At 43.5% G+C, this 16,221-nt stretch overlaps 2 protein-coding genes across 3 annotated transcripts; one reads left to right on the top strand and one right to left on the bottom strand.

Moving 5' to 3' along the window:
• The first annotated feature begins 432 nt into the window (after positions 1–432).
• On the top strand, positions 433–10,635 carry LOC112562521 (solute carrier family 22 member 8-like). Its single transcript, XM_025235803.1, has 12 exons — positions 433–646; positions 3,096–3,318; positions 4,877–5,036; positions 5,383–5,613; positions 6,146–6,342; positions 7,043–7,312; positions 7,513–7,647; positions 8,423–8,511; positions 9,158–9,278; positions 9,626–9,698; positions 9,841–9,985; positions 10,422–10,635. Exons 1-12 carry the CDS (start codon positions 448–450, stop codon positions 10,541–10,543), a joined length of 1,965 nt encoding a protein of 654 aa, XP_025091588.1. The 5' UTR covers positions 433–447; the 3' UTR covers positions 10,544–10,635.
• On the bottom strand, positions 10,548–16,215 carry LOC112562061 (2-oxoglutarate and iron-dependent oxygenase domain-containing protein 2-like). 2 transcript variants are annotated; one of them, XM_025235050.1, is made up of 6 exons: positions 16,064–16,215; positions 15,426–15,482; positions 14,901–15,011; positions 14,041–14,134; positions 12,004–12,128; positions 10,548–11,897 (listed from the first exon to the last, which is right to left on the bottom strand). In XM_025235050.1, exons 1-6 carry the CDS (start codon positions 16,184–16,186, stop codon positions 11,337–11,339), a joined length of 1,071 nt encoding a protein of 356 aa, XP_025090835.1. In that variant the 5' UTR covers positions 16,187–16,215; the 3' UTR covers positions 10,548–11,336. The 2 variants fall into 2 exon arrangements, with proteins under 2 accessions (XP_025090835.1, XP_025090836.1); XM_025235051.1 differs by lacking the exon at positions 15,426–15,482 and having other exon boundaries at positions 16,064–16,214.
• Between the last annotated feature and the right edge of the window lie 6 nt (positions 16,216–16,221).

Below are 16,221 nucleotides of genomic sequence, written 5' to 3' on the forward strand. Positions count from 1 at the left end.
AACCCTAGCCTCTTTAGACCCAACTGTTGAGTACTTGACTTCTTAGAAGGTGGGGGCAGGTCGTTGGCAAGGCCCTCACCAAAGCCATGTCTCTGACTTTTGCTCCCCATTCAGTAAGGTCACGGGACTGTATTTCTTGTTTACCTTTCAGGCCTCATACGACACACGTTGAGGTGGAGTGGTGGGTAGCTATCACAGCGTGTCGGTGACAAAAGATTGTAGCGTGTACCTAGTACAGTGAATTAGTCAGTATACTTATCACAGGGTATCTTGGTGGTGGTGTAGCGTGAGTTTCTTTACATTGCTGTTATGTCTACACAAGGTGTGCACAGGCGTGTGTTTGCATACGTTTTGAGCGACTGCACGGCCACGACAACCTGCTAGTATCAGCCAAGTGGCCTACAGTGACGTCACACATTGAGAAATGGAAGTGTGTGCAAATACATAATGTGCATTAAGGTTCCCCGTCCACCCACACATTCAGGCATGCACACCTATCCCCTACATGTTTTGACAGTTTTTGCAGTGCTGTGTTGTCCGGCTGTTATCGCGTATCGCCCTCGGCGTCGCCAGGTGCACGCTCGACACCGCTCGCACAGCCGCCACGAACACACACCCACTCGCTCAGCCACGCAGAAAAGAAAAGGTAACGAGGGATGTTAATAAGAGAAAATATCAGTGGGGGAAAAGCCAACCAAACACAGCACTGTTATAGTTGTTGCCCTTGAGGCCTTAGGGCCTGACGTTAGATGTCGAGCACTGTGAACTCTGTTGACACTGTCTCCTTCACTTTCTGTGGCCTCACGCGACTCTCTTGCACTGACCACAACCACACTGTCTGTCCGATGTGCGCAGGGACCCTTTGCTGGTCCACAGTCCCAGCTGCCTCACTGACCACACGACGCAGGACCGAACGACGAAGATGACGGAACAAAAAAATGAAGGACGAAACGTAGAACGGTTGAGACTCCGCACCCGCAGGGGCGGAAAGGGCGAAGAAGAGGTGACGAGATTAAAGAAAAGCAGCGACGACAAGAACTAGGACGAAGTTGACAAGATCACATGAAGAATGTAAGAAGTTATGATGAAAATAGATGACAAGGGCGACAAAGATGATAACACTGTCAAAACTGTCAAAAACGCGTACAAAAAAACTTGTGGAGAAAACAAAAGAACAACTGTCACTAGGTGGCCTCAGCATGGAAGCCTGCCTGCTCTTGCCTCAGTCTCTTGTCTAGGGCATTCTTCAGTCTCTCCAGGATGATTCTGGTCAGCACCTTGCTGGGGATGGACAGCCGAGTAGTCCCACGCCAAGTGCTGCACTGTGTGAGGACGCCTTTCTTGGGTAGCTTTACTAGGTAGCCGAGCTTCCAGTCTGGTAGAACTTGCTCCTGCTCCCGAATGTTTTGCAGCATGGGATGTAGCATCTCTGCTGCAGCTGTTGGGTCTGTATTGAGCGCCTTCCAGAATTCAAAGACTTGATGACTTTGATGATTTCTGCCTTGGCTGGTGGGTTGGTGTTTACTTGGAGCTGTTCGGCAGCTGGGGCAATGTCCAAAGTAGCTGTTGGTGGTCGGTTAAGTATTTTATCAAAATGTTCCATCCAGCGAGATCTTTGTTCTGCATCCCCGGTGATGACGCTGCCATTCGTATCCTTTACTCGCCTCCATGCATTGGTGTTTTTCCTTCCTGACAGAATTAGTGTAATTTCATATGGTCTCTTTGTGTTATTTTGCCCAGCTGCTTGTTCTCCCTCTTCTGCCATCCTGTGTGCGAACTGTTTCGTGTCGCCTCTTGCACTCATCACTTCTCAGTTCATCTCTCAGTACTTTGCTCTGAACTCTTCTTTTTCCTGCTGGTCTTGACATTGGTTGGTCTTCTGCTTCAGCTCTTTCCTTTTCTCTATCTTTTGCAAGGTCCCTAAAGTCAGCCATTCCTTGTGCTGTTTTCCTTTTTTTTTCCTTTTCCTTTTTTATCTTCATGGTTGCCACAAGCAGGTGGTGGTCTGTGGCTACATCTGAACCTCGCTTTACTCTGACATCCACCAGGCTCCTTCTAAACTGGCGATTAATGGTGATGTGATCGATCTGGTTTTCTGTATGTCCATCTGGTGAAGTCCAGGTGGATGTTGAAGAGTTCTAGAGTTGAATCTTGCTGACATGAATCGTGGGGAGACTGGTTCCAATACTATTAGTGGTCTTGCAGCCTCTGGTGTCATCAGTACTGCTACTCCTTGTGTGTGGTCATGGTCAGGGTCTTCAAGTCCAGAGCAGATGATAGTCTCCCCTGACAAAAGTCTGGTCTGACCATTGCCGTTCCACCTTGTCTCGCACAGGCCGAGGAGCTGGATATTATAGTTCTTCATTTCCTGTGCTACCTGAGATGATTTCCCTCTCTCGTATAGGATTCTGATGTTCCAGGTCCCTATTCTGGTTTTTGCCTTGGCCGTGACAAGATGGGTCGGTGAGCTGGCTTCCCGAAGGGTTTCGTCAGCACGCGTTATGGCCCTTCAGAAGAGGGATCTTCCCGTCCAGGCTGTCGTTATGTTCGTGTTGCAGTTGCAGTTTCTGTAGCAGAGTGTTTTAAAGGGTGAAGTTTCTAGCCCCTTTGTCCCATATTTGTTCCGGCAGGTTACCCGGGATGGGGGTTTCCAGGCGGAGTTTCACTAACTATGCAGACACTATATGCATGGCTTGAAGGTTAGGATAAAGAACCTGACGATACTGATCAGCCAGACAACAAATTCACTGATTTATCAATTCAAAAATGGGAGAAGACTAGTCGTTCTAGTAACCAAGACAACAGCTGTCCTGCGCAGAATCACACTCGCCCCGAGAAAGTGCATGGTCAGCATTTTCACACACGACACGAGGCATGAGCGCTCAACACACAGAGCGCACGAACGCTTGCTACCCTCGACACGTGATGTCTGAGTGCGGAACCCTTATTCAAACATCAGTACGTTGTCGTCAGCCACAAACACCAGTACATCGTCATTTTGATGAAAAAATATTTTTAAAAACTGGTCTCACAGCTGACACCGAAGTTGTATAGTTCTTTGTGACTGGACTTGTCTCTTTTGCCTGTGTCAGCAGCAAGGCCGGCCAGTAGTCTCGACGTGCTCATTGCACAGCTGGGGAGGCGGAACAGGTTCCAGTTCCTGATGCTGGCGATGTTGGCGACCAACTACATTCCCTTAGTGTTCAACCATGTCATCATGGCCTTCTATGGCACCTCCCCCACTCACCTTTGTCACATCACGTCTGCTGCTGCACCAGACAACGACACAATGCAGGGTCACAACGACAGCAGAAACATGTAGGTATACACGCACAGTTCTGTCCGTAGTAGAATCATGTAGGTAGAGCTAAGGTTAGGGTTAAAGTTAAGTCAAGGACCAGGGCTAGCGACCTGAATTGTGTGTGTGGTTAGTGCGTAAAGCTGTGTATGGCCAATGTGACTAGCTGTGTGTGTTTAGTGTGAACAGCTGTGCGTGGTTAGTGTGTACAGCTGTGTGTGCCAGTCTGGGAGTACGGTTTAATTGTATTCATCGTCTTGTTAATGCAATTTCAATCCCATGTTGTAGAAACGGCGTCAGTTATATTTTATGGCTGGTATAGTTGTTGACTTATGCTCCGCGTATACACACAATATATAATTAAAGTAAAGCTCACTCTCGCTGGTGAAAACCTTAGATTACTAATCGACATCCACTTCAAATGTTCAAAGAACATTAATCAGATCGGAGTCAAGTCACCAAAACTTCAAACTGCCTAATTTTATTTACCAAATCACTCTTACTCTAAAGTACAACAGTTACCACAAGTCTTCAATTCCTGACATCAAATCTTTCAAAGGCCACGAACTGGCCCGAGTATTCGGTGACCAACACATTAAAGAAACACTCACAGTTCGTCACAACCCCTAACGTTCAGTGAACAACACTTTAAATAAACATTTCGTCACAATCCCTAATGTCCGCGGATTATTAATATCAGTGAATTTGTAAGGAGCTTGGACACAGCTCTTTTCCTAGCTAGAATGCCAGAAACAGGGACAGAAGGTATAAAATATCCACGAAACGCGGAAGAGGAAAACCAGGGTCCACGTATCATGTGGTCGTAGGTGATCGTGGTCATCGAAGTGGGGGACACCTGGAGTCATTTTTGCTCCGCGAGGCAGCGTGGGCACAGAAGTCGGAGGTCATACCACGGACGTATAAACAAGTTTGTGTCACTGTGTCACGGAGAGACGGGCGGTGTCAGAAGTGAAATAGTGAGCCCATGGATGTGTATAGGCGGATTTCTGTCTGTCTGCCACGATCAACGCTTAGCCTCTTGCCAAGTTCTCCGCTGTTAGTCTCGGCGAGCCTAAACAAAAAATGTGACTAAACCGGAAGCTTTGTAGTATCATGCCTCGTTTAAAAAATCGTCTGCCAGCAATCCAGTAATTCCAGTTCGTAGTGAGCCGGACAGACAGTGAGCTTAATATACAGGCCGCGAAGACTAGTAATCACTCAAGCAGCCTTCGCCACCAGGGGTCGCATGAAGCTGACCACATACTACCCTGGAGTAAAGTTTATCTCAAGATCGTTGAGTAGGTGAGCCTGCACGCTATTAACACGTCGTTTATCAGTTTTATTCCTGCCACCACTTCTAAGAAGACTTCCTAGATGTGTTAAAAGTAAAGCATTAAACTATAAAATTAAAGCTGAGGTTACATTCATGTTATTATTGAGGAAGTATGATAATAAAACATTAACAATACTGAGATGTTATGTTGTCATTGGTTTTTAAACGTTGCCACGTGACACAGAGCTCGTCAGAGTAAAACGAAGCGACTCAGTTTTCCTGATGGTTGACTTGTTTTCTTCCAGCACATACAACAATATGACGGTGCTGGCGGAAACGCCGGTTGGCACGTGCAGCTCGCGCCTCTTTCTGGCGTCAGGCGACAACGTCACAGTCACGTGTCAACATGGGCGAGACAGGTGGGAGTACATGGCCATGTACGGAGAACACACCATAGTGTCAGAGGTCAGTCGCAAGACCAATGACACAGTGAGGGGAGTAAACTGATGTTAGGTAAAGAGGGTTTTTTTCGGTTTTTACGGAGTGGCATCAGAGTGCATTCGGCTTTCATCGCAACAGCAATGCTGGGCGAGGTTATGGAAATAAATATGATGACCTTTTGCTTTCTGTATGTCACGTGACTCTTCCTGTCCAATCATGATATCACATTATTTTTTTTTTAAGTCATGTGACTAAATTTAAAGCTCCACCCAGTTTGTGACGTCACACTGGTTGCATAAAGTGTCGACCGCTGGCTCCCCCATTTCACGCAGGTACATTATTTTGATTCTGTGTTCCCTCCCCCTCACAGTGGGATCTGGTTTGTGAGCGAAAGTCCCTCGGGAGCTTGGCCACCACTATCTACTTCTGCGGCGTCATGCTGGGCGGCATCCTTTTTGGTCACGTGGCTGACCACGTGGGCAGATTGCCCGTGATGCTGGGCACGCTGTACACCTCAGTGGCTGTGGGGGTGGGGCTGGCCTTTGTACCCACCTACCCAATCTTCGCCGTCCTCCGATTCGTGCAGGGAGTGCTGATGCAGGTGAGTCGCCCGCGATGTCCAGCAAAATGTTTTACCTGCGTTGGTAGGTTGTGGGCTTGTGTTGGTCGGAGGTACTGCGCGATGTGTGCCCTAAGTGTAGAGGTATTGCAAGGTATTCGCTATTAAGTGTAGGAGTAGTTAAAGTATACAATGCATATTATAAAAGTCGCTGAAGTAGGTGGTCCTAGCATTGGTGGTTTTGGAGTGACATGGATTTTATGCCGTTAGAGGGATGCTGTTGATAGTGACACTGATTATGACAGTACACTTACAGTAATGCTGACAGTGACATGACACTCATAGTGATGTTGCTTTTTTATGGAGTGGGGGTGGTCAGGCAGTTCACGGCAAACCAGATCTTCTGGAAGAAAAAAAAGTCTGTTTTTCCGCAAGAATATTCTGGTGTAGTACTATACACGGTCACCTATACAAGACAGAAAGAAAATGGAAAAATAAGAAGAGGTAGTAGCACTCACTCGTTTGACTAGCCCTTTTCTTTCTTTTCTTTCTCCACTCTGCCTTCATTCTGTAGGGCCTGCAGACGTCCACCTACATTGCTGCCATGGAGATGTTTGTTCCACGCCAGCGGCCAGCTGTGGGGGCGACCATGGAATGCACTTGGGGCGCCGCTGTCATGGTGCTGCCCGGTCTGGCCCGCCTGCTGCGCAACTGGCGCCACCTTCAGCTGGTCATCAGCGTGCCCAGCGCCCTCGTCGTCTTCTACATCTGGTGAGGCTGTCAGGCCATGTGTCTAACCTGCGCTACAAAGTACAGCACTGAGAACCAACTGCAGTACAACATGTTTTTCTACAATGCAGTATAACGGTCTTCAATTCCATGTACCGCACATTTAAAGGGTCTGTCTACTGGCAGAGGGGAAACCCAACCAATGGATGTAATCAGCTCGCATCTTTTTAGTAGAAAACATTAGATACGATTCAACTGCAAAAAAGGAGAAGCAAAACACAAATATGAAGATCAAATGCTGACAACCACATAGACGTATGACTACGACACAGACATAAAATTAAGGAGAGCTGATCCCCTCAGCCTGGTAGACAAAAGAACATAATTCTGATGAAGCATCATGAAGGCCAGCACTGTGACCGGCCTAATTATTATTTTAGTTTCTATTTGGCTGCATCCTTGACACGTAAGCATTTCCACCTTGTTTTCTGGACCTAATGGTTGCAAAAGCGCTTTCTGCCATGGTGTTTGTCGTGTCAAGAACATTAGGAGATATTCCCACCGAGGCAATGATGATAATAAGTACAAGTCCAGTCCAATATTTACCTGACAATGTTTGTCATACCATGTAGCTCACCACTGACTGGGCTGCTGTAACTTTCTACAGCGCGTCTTTGACAAGGGCTGCGAATCTTTTTTGAAGCCTGCTTTTAACTAAGTAGAGCTGTATATCGTGCTGTAGTGTATCTTTGACTGACGAGGACTGTGGATCTTCCTACAGCGTGCTGCCGGAGTCCTGCACTGGCTGGTCCTCAATGGCCGCCTCGACAAGGCCGAAGCGCTGGCCCGGCATGTGGCCAAGGTCAACAAGATCCCTTCCCCAAAGACGTCTGGCAGTTGGTGGAGAGGGAGGCTGCCACAGCAGCGGCATCCCCCGAAGCAGGTACAACATTTGGCACCTGGTGCGCACACCTCACCTACGTCGGCGTTCACTCGTCCTCTTCTACCTTTGGTAAGTAATGGTAGCACTGTCACCACTGTCACCACTGTCACCAGCTACACTCAGTGAGTACAGGGAGGCATTTGGACAGCCCGGGCTATGATGTCAGTACACTACACTACATGATTGTACCTACCTGTCCCTATCTAGGATGAATGACACTCACTGTTAATAAGCTTGAGCTAGCAGAAATGACTTTGCTCCTGTTTCAGGCTGTCCATCTCGACAGGTTACTATGGCCTGACATTTCAAGTCACATCGCTGCCTGGCAACATGTACCTGAATTTCTTCATCGGAGGACTAGTGGAGTTCATAGCTTATGCTGCCTCTGTGTTAATCATGAACAGGTGACTGTCTACAAACTTGGTAGAGGAGGGAAAACAGACACACTGAGGATAGGTGTTCGGAGACAGAGTCAGACACTGGGAAGACTGAGTGACAGGGACAGACAGAGAGTAACAGTGATACAGACACAGGAAAGACAGAGAGTAACAGTGGTACAGACACAGGAAAGACAGAGAGTAACAGTGGTACAGACACAGGAAAGACAGAGAGTAACAGTGGTACAGACACAGGAAAGACAGAGAGTAACAGTGGTACAGACACAGGAAAGACAGAGAGTAACAGTGGTACAGACACAGGAAAGACAGAGAGTAACAGTGGTACAGACACAGGAAAGACAGAGAGTAACAGTGGTACAGACACAGGAAAGACAGAGAGTAACAGTGGTACAGACACAGGAAAGACAGAGAGTAACAGTGGTACAGACACAGGAAAGACAGAGAGTAACAGTGATACAGACACAGGAAAGACAGAGAGTAACAGTGATACAGACACAGGAAAGACAGAGAGTAACAGTGGTACAAACACTCGAGACAGGTGTTGGCAGCTGTCACTTTGGCATTTCGAATGTCTGTGATTGACATGCTATGAACTACCGTGGATTAAATATTTAGATACTCTCATAACATTTATTTTTTCATTATTGTAATTTATGCATTATCAAAAATATTGAAGCCATGGTTAAGCCGTTTGGAGCCCAATCACCGAGGCTTAATGGCCCTACACTGTACAATGCTCCATTTGGGATAATGATAACATCCAGTCTATATCCCTCACCAGATTCGGACGAAAGCGTCCCCTGTTGGTCTATTTTTTCTCAGCTGCTGCGTGCTGCATCAGTGCCTCTGCCATTCCACGCAGGACAACAAGTCAGTACAGTTCATATAGCAGATACCATTCATACTATACATCCCAGTGCAGTAGATACCATTTATGAGTGATGCTAATCTAGCAGATACATAAATTTCAGGGCTTGGATGGTGTGCCTCATGCCCACAGAGTCTCCCTTGCTTTAACAACTACCTTCCCAGAAGCAACACCCTTACCATAATATAGCAAAACCTCCTTATTAAGACCTTCCCTATTACCACCCTCTTAGCTAAGACCCCAGACAGTTTTGGGGATGTATTTCACTATACAAACATCATCTACAACTACCTCCCAAATCCGACTTCCTTTTGCAGACATGTTGAAAAAATTTCCTGAAGAATTAGTTTTCCTATAAATCTTCAGTCAAGCACAACAAGGGCAGAATAAGCATGACCAAGTGAAAGTCAAAAGGACCGTATGGCTATGATATGGTTTTAATGAGTTTTTATTTCAACATTTTGAAAAAATAAACTTGAATGTATAGGCTCTAAGTGGTGGTTCATGAATTCATGGAACCAAAGCAGTCTGGTTGATCGCTCTACAACCCCTCTCAGTTATGACCAGATTTTGGTGGATCTTAACATGTCTTAACAGGGAGGCTTTACTGGACCACACTCTTGTATATAAAATTATTTTTCACGACAGGTAGTGGTGTCAAACTAGAGGATGTGTCTACTGCCCTTGCTATCACTGGTCGCTTCTTTACCGCTGGCCTCTTCTCTGTCATCTTCGTGTACACAACTGAGTTGTACCCAACAGTCATAAGGTAAACAGTTTTTACAGTCAACATCTAACACTGTACCCAACAGTTAACTCAAAAACAGTGTCGTTTTGTACTGACTCTACTTATAATGGCTTAAAACTAGTCTACAAATTATGTGGAGTAAATATTAATTAAATAGGCATAAACAAGCCTTTACTGTGCTTTTCACGGGCTAGAAGAAATTATATCAGCCTTGACATACAGACAAAACTAAACAAAATCAGCCATGACATACAAATTAAGGAAAGTATATCTTTGTTGATATACAGACTAAAAGAAAGTGCATCAGCCTTGACAGACTTCCAGTGACTAAAACAGATAATGCTGTCAAAATGCAACTGCTGTTGCAGAAACATCGGAATGGGAACATGTACATTCTGGGCACGCCTTGGCGGAGTCATTGCCCCCCAGATTAACCAGCTGGTAGGTCTCTATTTTTTTTTTTTTGAACAACTGCATTATGGCAGAGATGTCCTAATCTTTTTTTTTTTATCACAACAGAGACTTTGTGGCGATGAAAGTATGTGCATATAAATGATTCAAAAACAGATGCTGTTATCATCAGGGGACTGGGTCAGAGGTCAAGGTGCCTGTCATGTTCTTTGGCTGCATGGTGCTTGTTGGTGGTGGACTGCTCCTTCTCCTACCTGACACTCACAATCAACAGCTTCCAGACACTGTCCAGGATGTTGAGAACAGCCACTACAATGGTATGGAGATACAGTCTTCCACTACTTGCCCTTAGTTCTATAGTCACTACATGGTTACAGACATACAGTCTTACACTACCTGCTCTTTGTTCCGGGTGTAGCATCTTCCACAATGTGTCAGTACTAGCATTAAATGTCAATGCAAATGTTGCAGTACTAGCTGGGGTGCAAATTTACATGAATGTCGGTACTTTATGTAATGCAGTATCTGTTATACTGCTTCAGAGAGGTATTAAATGAGTAAATGATCATGTTGCCTTTGGTTGAGTCAGCTTAGGTCACATTCACTACTTTTCAGGTAACAACTGGCTTTAATAATCAAGCAAACAGTAGCAAGAGCTAAAACTATACAAAAACAAAACAGGTATACAATAACTTGAGACACTAGTTATGACAACAAAAAATATGGCAATATTTCTTATGGATTTGTACACAGAAACCTTGCACAAACAGACCAGCAGTTCCAGATTCAACGAACCAAGCACGAGCTCAGAACCACAGGAGAGTGACATGGACACACATTCCATTCAGCAAGAGAATATTACAACAAAACTGTAATGCATTTTCCATTGACATAAGGTGTTTATATTTTTCAACTCCTTGTGATATGGTATGGTCCAGGAAATGAAGAAGGACACACATTATAATCAGCTATGGCTTTTTTGTTCTCATGAGTTTACAGCTGTGTACCTAACAGACAAATATGTTTTCAAGTGTGTCTTATCTGTGCTCTATACATAATCTTGGCCTTAAGCTATATCTTGAACAAACCAATACATCTGAGCTTATACATGTACGCAGACAATTGCTCATTATGGTCATCATCATGAATTCACTCAAAAATGCTTTATATCAGAATAGAAAATGATATTGTTTTACAAGATTGGATGTTTACTTCATTCTTTTATTAGGTTAGTATGAATCATGTTTACCTTATGCTAGACATTTCTACTTACCAGTCCATTCACAGAAATGTTCTATGTACACCATGTAATAAAAAAGAGACAATAGTTTTGCAACGATAAGGTTATAGGGCAGTGAGATGTTAAAGCCCTTTATTATCTGACAGCAAGCTTTTGTGAGGATGGATCTTCTCTCCCTCACTGCTTCACATTCCCCAACCCTGTACACAATCAGGTCCCCACTCCACAGCTGCATCACCTGCAGGAAGTATTCTGTATCAACTGAAGGAAGTATGCTGTATCAACTGGGTATCCGACTTGGCTAGTGTTCATAATTTTAGGTTCTGACTTTGCTGCTCTAACCACTAGGCTCTCCACACCCCCTATTATGTCACAGAAACTCATAAAAATCATTCCATAATGTCACAACACATCTTAAAGAACAACTTTCATAATGCATGACATACATCCACTTCACGTTGTCTTGGAACAGTTATTTGTGTCCCTTGATCCTGAATTGTGAAACCATCATCTGCACCAGGAGTTGGCAACAGTTGTGGTGGCTGACTGCACATGGGACAGGTAACATTGCGCACAGCAGAAGACCGCATCCACATGATCAAATTGCACCGCTTACCACCAAGCAGCTTCTCAGCACTGTGCATATGTCCTCCTCGATGAAGAACTCCCCAGCCAGTTCGATGCTCTACATGAAGCGGAGTTTTGAGACTATCCTGTGAGGCTAGCTCATCCTTCATTCTTCCAAAAACTAAATGACCTCCAGAAAATCCATCATAACCCAAGGCCACATTCAAGGTCACTTCACTGTTGTCAAAGTGACAGCTGAGGTCAAGGTCGTGGCCAGATCCATAGGTTACAGTGAAAGCTTTGTGCGAGTCCAAGCAGATGCCTCCAGAATTAGGAAAGAGAAGTGAAGTTACAGGGGCCAGATAGTGCTGTCTCAAAGGGCCTAGCAGATAGGTGTCAAATCCATATTCATTGAGAAGAATCTGCAAAATTACAATATCTTCATGTGTCTGGATTTGTATATCTAAATGTCAGGTTGTGTATGTATGCATGCGTGCCACAAATATTTTCAAGGGTTTATAAACTTACCCCAGATTTGTTCATGCTGTTTGGTCGTCCCTTGGGACAGTCACTTTTTTCTATTGCATCTAGCTCATCTAGTAGCAGGTGACAAAACTGCTTTGTGAACACAGGCAGTCTGAATAGACCCTCACCTACACAGAGAACAGAACACATACACAACAATAATACAGTCTGTACCCATCCTCCTAAACACAAATGACAAAAATAGTCTGAACTCCTCCTCCTATACACAAACAACTATCAGACATAGTCTTGCCAGTGATCACTTTATCCATATACAAAGGGGAAGAACTTGATCATACATGCTGGATCACTAGTAAACATTTATCTTTTTAATTTCAATATCTTGCAGTCAGTCATCAGTCAGTCATTCATCCCTTGACTGGTACCTGTCATTGTGGGGAGCACATGAATAGATATGGCAGTTGACTGGGCCTGCTACTCCCACCTAGTTTGGGCATTACTGAGCAGGTCCTGCACAGGACAACCACTCCAGTTATTAATGTCATACAAAGTCATTGGTTTTATGATCTTTGTATGAGATCCAGAGCAGCTGCTCTTGAATGTCCAGATTCTCCTTTCTGTGTTGGAAAGCAGATTGCATGTTTCACATCCATAAAGCAGGACTGGTATTACAAGGCATTTGTACAGATTGCACTTTGCAGTAAACCTGATGTTATGGCTATGCCAGATCCTTTCCAGCTTAGCAATAACCACTTGTGCTGTTGTGATCCTGATGAGGATGTCTGTCGTGGAGATGCCATCCTTCAATGACTTCAACAAGATCTTAAATGCCAAAGCCTAATGCCGTTTTAAAGTCTATGAAGTTGTGATAGAGGTCACACTAATGCTGAAGATGCATCTCTATAAGGATCTGATGGCTGAAGATCTGCTGAACTGTGCGTCTTACTGATCAAAAGCCAGCCTATTCTTTTCCTATCAGTTCCTCTGCAGTGGTGCAGATGAAGTTCTGTATTACTTTCATCATGACTTTGCTTAAGTGCCTGTAGTTTCGGCACTTTTAAGGGGGAGAGGTTTGACTAGTGACTGAATTAATTCTCTGGGTCATTCTTATTGTTCCTAGACTCTGGCTCTGTGCCCAAGCACCTCAGCTGGCACATTACTGATATCTGGCGACTTACCTCCCTTCAAATTGTGTACAGTTCCTTCAACTTCTTCCAGTCTGCAGGTTTGCTGTTTCTAGTCTGGTTTTTTTGAATGATGTTAACATTTGTCTTCAGCTTGAAGTTGCACAGGTCTTTGAAATATTCTGCCTATCAGTTGAGTACAGCATTGCTTTCTGTGAGGAGGTGGTCATTGCTGTCTTTGACGACTGAGGTCATGTGTTGATCTGTCTTAGTGAGGGTCCTTCGTAGTTGGTTGACCTTTTGACTGTCACTGTCTCTCAGTCCAGTTCTTCTTAGCTGCCTTCATACCTTTCATGATGGCACAGTTCACTTCTTTGTATCTGGAAGTTTCTTTGGGTTTGGAAACTTCTTTTAATTTCCTTTGGTCACAGAAATCTAGGATGTCGTTCATGACCTGTAGTTGTTTCTTCTTCCCATGATGCCCTAGAATTTTCTAGGTTGTTGAGAGTAGCGATGCCCTAGAACTGCCTAGGCTATTGGCAGTAGCATCTCCTTGATGTTTCCAGCAATAAATTTCAGGTAACAGTGAACACATCATTTATAATTTATTTTACAATCAACACAAAAAGCTAAAGTTTCAAATGAAGCTTTAGTTACTGGGATCTGTTCTGAATATGATAAAAGTCTAACATCACCACAACAGGCATAAGAAATGCAATAAAATGGAAATTTTTATGTGGACAAAGACATTGAGCAAAGAACAATTTTAGCAATAATTGTCTATGATAGTATTGTCATACACAAAAAAAAGAAAACAATATCTTAAGTAGCTGACATATAATAATACAATGTTTCACTGTACATGGACATTTGGCAAACAATCTGGTCAACATCTGCTTTACAAGCCAAATATGGAACCATCTGTCCAGATAAGTAACTTCACAGGGTGGCTTACCCAGTGTTTCCATCAGGTGTGAAACAGACTGGATACTGGTGGCTGTCTTGGCTTGTAACACAATATGCAGGAAGTCAGGATCCAGATAATCCTCCTACACATTAAATAGTTATTGATATATATCATACATGATAGTGTACAAGGACAGCATACAGAAAACAACAAACAACATTGTAAAGCATCCAACTACTAATCTGGTTGCTGATTGATAATATTGACTTCTACAACAACTGATATGGTCACTGACTGACAATGAGGACTTCTACAACTAGTGATATGGTCGCTGATTGACTATGATGACTTGTACAACACCCATTGATGTGGTACTAATCCATCTTTGGGCTGATCCTCAAGCAGTGCCTGCAGCCTTGCCTCTATGCCTGTGTCTAGGTATATATATGAGGGGAGGATGATTGGTATTTTACGCCATCAGCAACTAAGGCTATATCAGCCAGCCCTGTAAACAGAAGCCACATACAGCGAAAGAACAGCATGCCCAAGAAGAGATCTGAGCCCAGGGCAGCCAACCCTCACTGTTTTGGTGTCAGGCGCTAACCGTTGTGCCACTGAACCACCCATGAGGGAGGGGGATATGGGTATGAGGAAGGATAGTAAGGTAAACTTGGCCAACACCTAGACCTTCATGTGTGTATCACACTATCACTGTTTCATGTCATAGTATTATGTCACCCTTTACATCAGTCCTACCTTCAAATAATAGACTTTTTTTGTGAAGTTAACTGAGGGTGAGTAGTAAGGTACACTCGGTCAACACCTACACTTTCGCGTGTTTATCACACTATCACTTTATCACTGTGTTTCATGCCAAAGTATCACATTATTCTATCCATCACTCATACCTTCAAATAATAAACTTCTTTGTGAAGTGGAGTGAACCTTTCCCTGATCTCAGCTTCTCGCCTTAGGGACTCAAACCCTAAAGACCTTCTCCTAGCAATTTCTGCTTCAATCTGAAACATGCAAACAAGTCCGCAGATGGCCGGTAAACAAACATTACACAGAACTGTGGACTTAGTATCTTGTGATAAACTTCACTCATTTATGGTTCAGGTTATAGAGTCTTGCAAAAAAAGAAAAATCTGTGACAAATCAGTCCCTCATCCAAAATGTAAAAAGCACTTGTGAGGGTCTCATGGTAATAATAATTTTTTTTAAAAACCAATTTTTTTGTTGATTTTTATTGATTTTACTGCCACACTATTGAATAACTCCTTTAAGCAAGGAAAATTTTTTTAAAAACTTAAAATATAATGTTTAAGCTTGTGTTTCAGCCATGCTTTCCCTTTCATATTGAGAATATAATTTTTGCAGTTTTTTAAAACATATTCAGTTTTTCCTTCTTTGTGACTGAAAAAAATCCATACCTCAGTCACCACTGCTTCAAACTGATCTTCAGTCACACATCCTCTTTTCCTCAAAATCTGGTATTAAAGGACACAACAGTGGAAACTGTTGAATCACAATAGTGCTCTATTGTTTATATATATATAGTATTGTTTATGTATATATATCGTTCAGTTAGATTACTGGTGCTATTGTTTATATAAATATACTAATATAGTTAGGTTGGATCAGATAGCTGACTGGAAGATAGGCAATAAAGAATGATTGAGCAAATAGAAACATACAGTGATATGCATAGACTGTGTGTGTTTGCATGCATGTGAGGATTAAATTTTTTTATTGGTCTGGATTTTTATCTGCCATCATAAGATTTTTGTCGTAATATTTTAAAAATATTCGTCGATGAGAGTTAAAAAAAATTAAATTCCAGTAATATAGAGGCATATGGAAGTAAAAGCTACATGCGTTTCATTTGTAAGATGGAGTGGTGATTGTTGCGTAACATTCACGAAGGATATAAGAGAGAGAACTGCTACATGTATATAATTCAACGAGTAAGTTTCAGAATGGCTGTCTGCACCAACGAACGCTAGTAACTAGTGTTGGGGGGATTGTAATGTGAAAACACTGCCCAAAATTAACGACAAGATTAGAATACCTGTGCATAGTTGCTAATGAACTGAGTTTTATTTTCATACGAAACGTGCAGTTTGTACTTGCTGATGAAGATGTTGTCAACATAAAAGCAAGCACACGTAAATGTCGTCTGCCGCGCTGCCATTCTTAGTCAGTGAGAGTTGTTCCTCTTTGCGAGCG

The sequence above is a fragment of the Pomacea canaliculata genome, linkage group LG4 (genome assembly GCF_003073045.1).
Source record: "Pomacea canaliculata isolate SZHN2017 linkage group LG4, ASM307304v1, whole genome shotgun sequence".
Classification (NCBI taxonomy): Eukaryota; Metazoa; Mollusca; class Gastropoda; order Architaenioglossa; family Ampullariidae; genus Pomacea; species Pomacea canaliculata.

Bases quoted from the DNA above. Each gene is read 5' to 3' on its own strand.
- LOC112562521 (XM_025235803.1), top strand. From the start codon at position 448: ATGTGCATTAAGGTTCCCCGTCCACCCACACATTCAGGCATGCACACC. The intron at 647-3,095 runs GTAACGAGGGAT...CTGTGTCAGCAG, and splicing joins AGCCACGCAGAAAAGAAAAG to CAAGGCCGGCCAGTAGTCTC. The intron at 8,512-9,157 runs GTCAGTACAGTT...TTTTCACGACAG, and splicing joins CATTCCACGCAGGACAACAA to GTAGTGGTGTCAAACTAGAG.
- LOC112562061 (XM_025235050.1), bottom strand. From the start codon at position 16,186: ATGGCAGCGCGGCAGACGACATTTACGTGTGCTTGCTTTTATGTTGAC. The intron at 14,135-14,900 runs GTATGAGTGATG...TTTAATGTGTAG, and splicing joins AAGAAGTTTATTATTTGAAG to GAGGATTATCTGGATCCTGA. The intron at 11,898-12,003 runs GTAAGTTTATAA...GTAATTTTGCAG, and splicing joins ACAGCATGAACAAATCTGGG to ATTCTTCTCAATGAATATGG.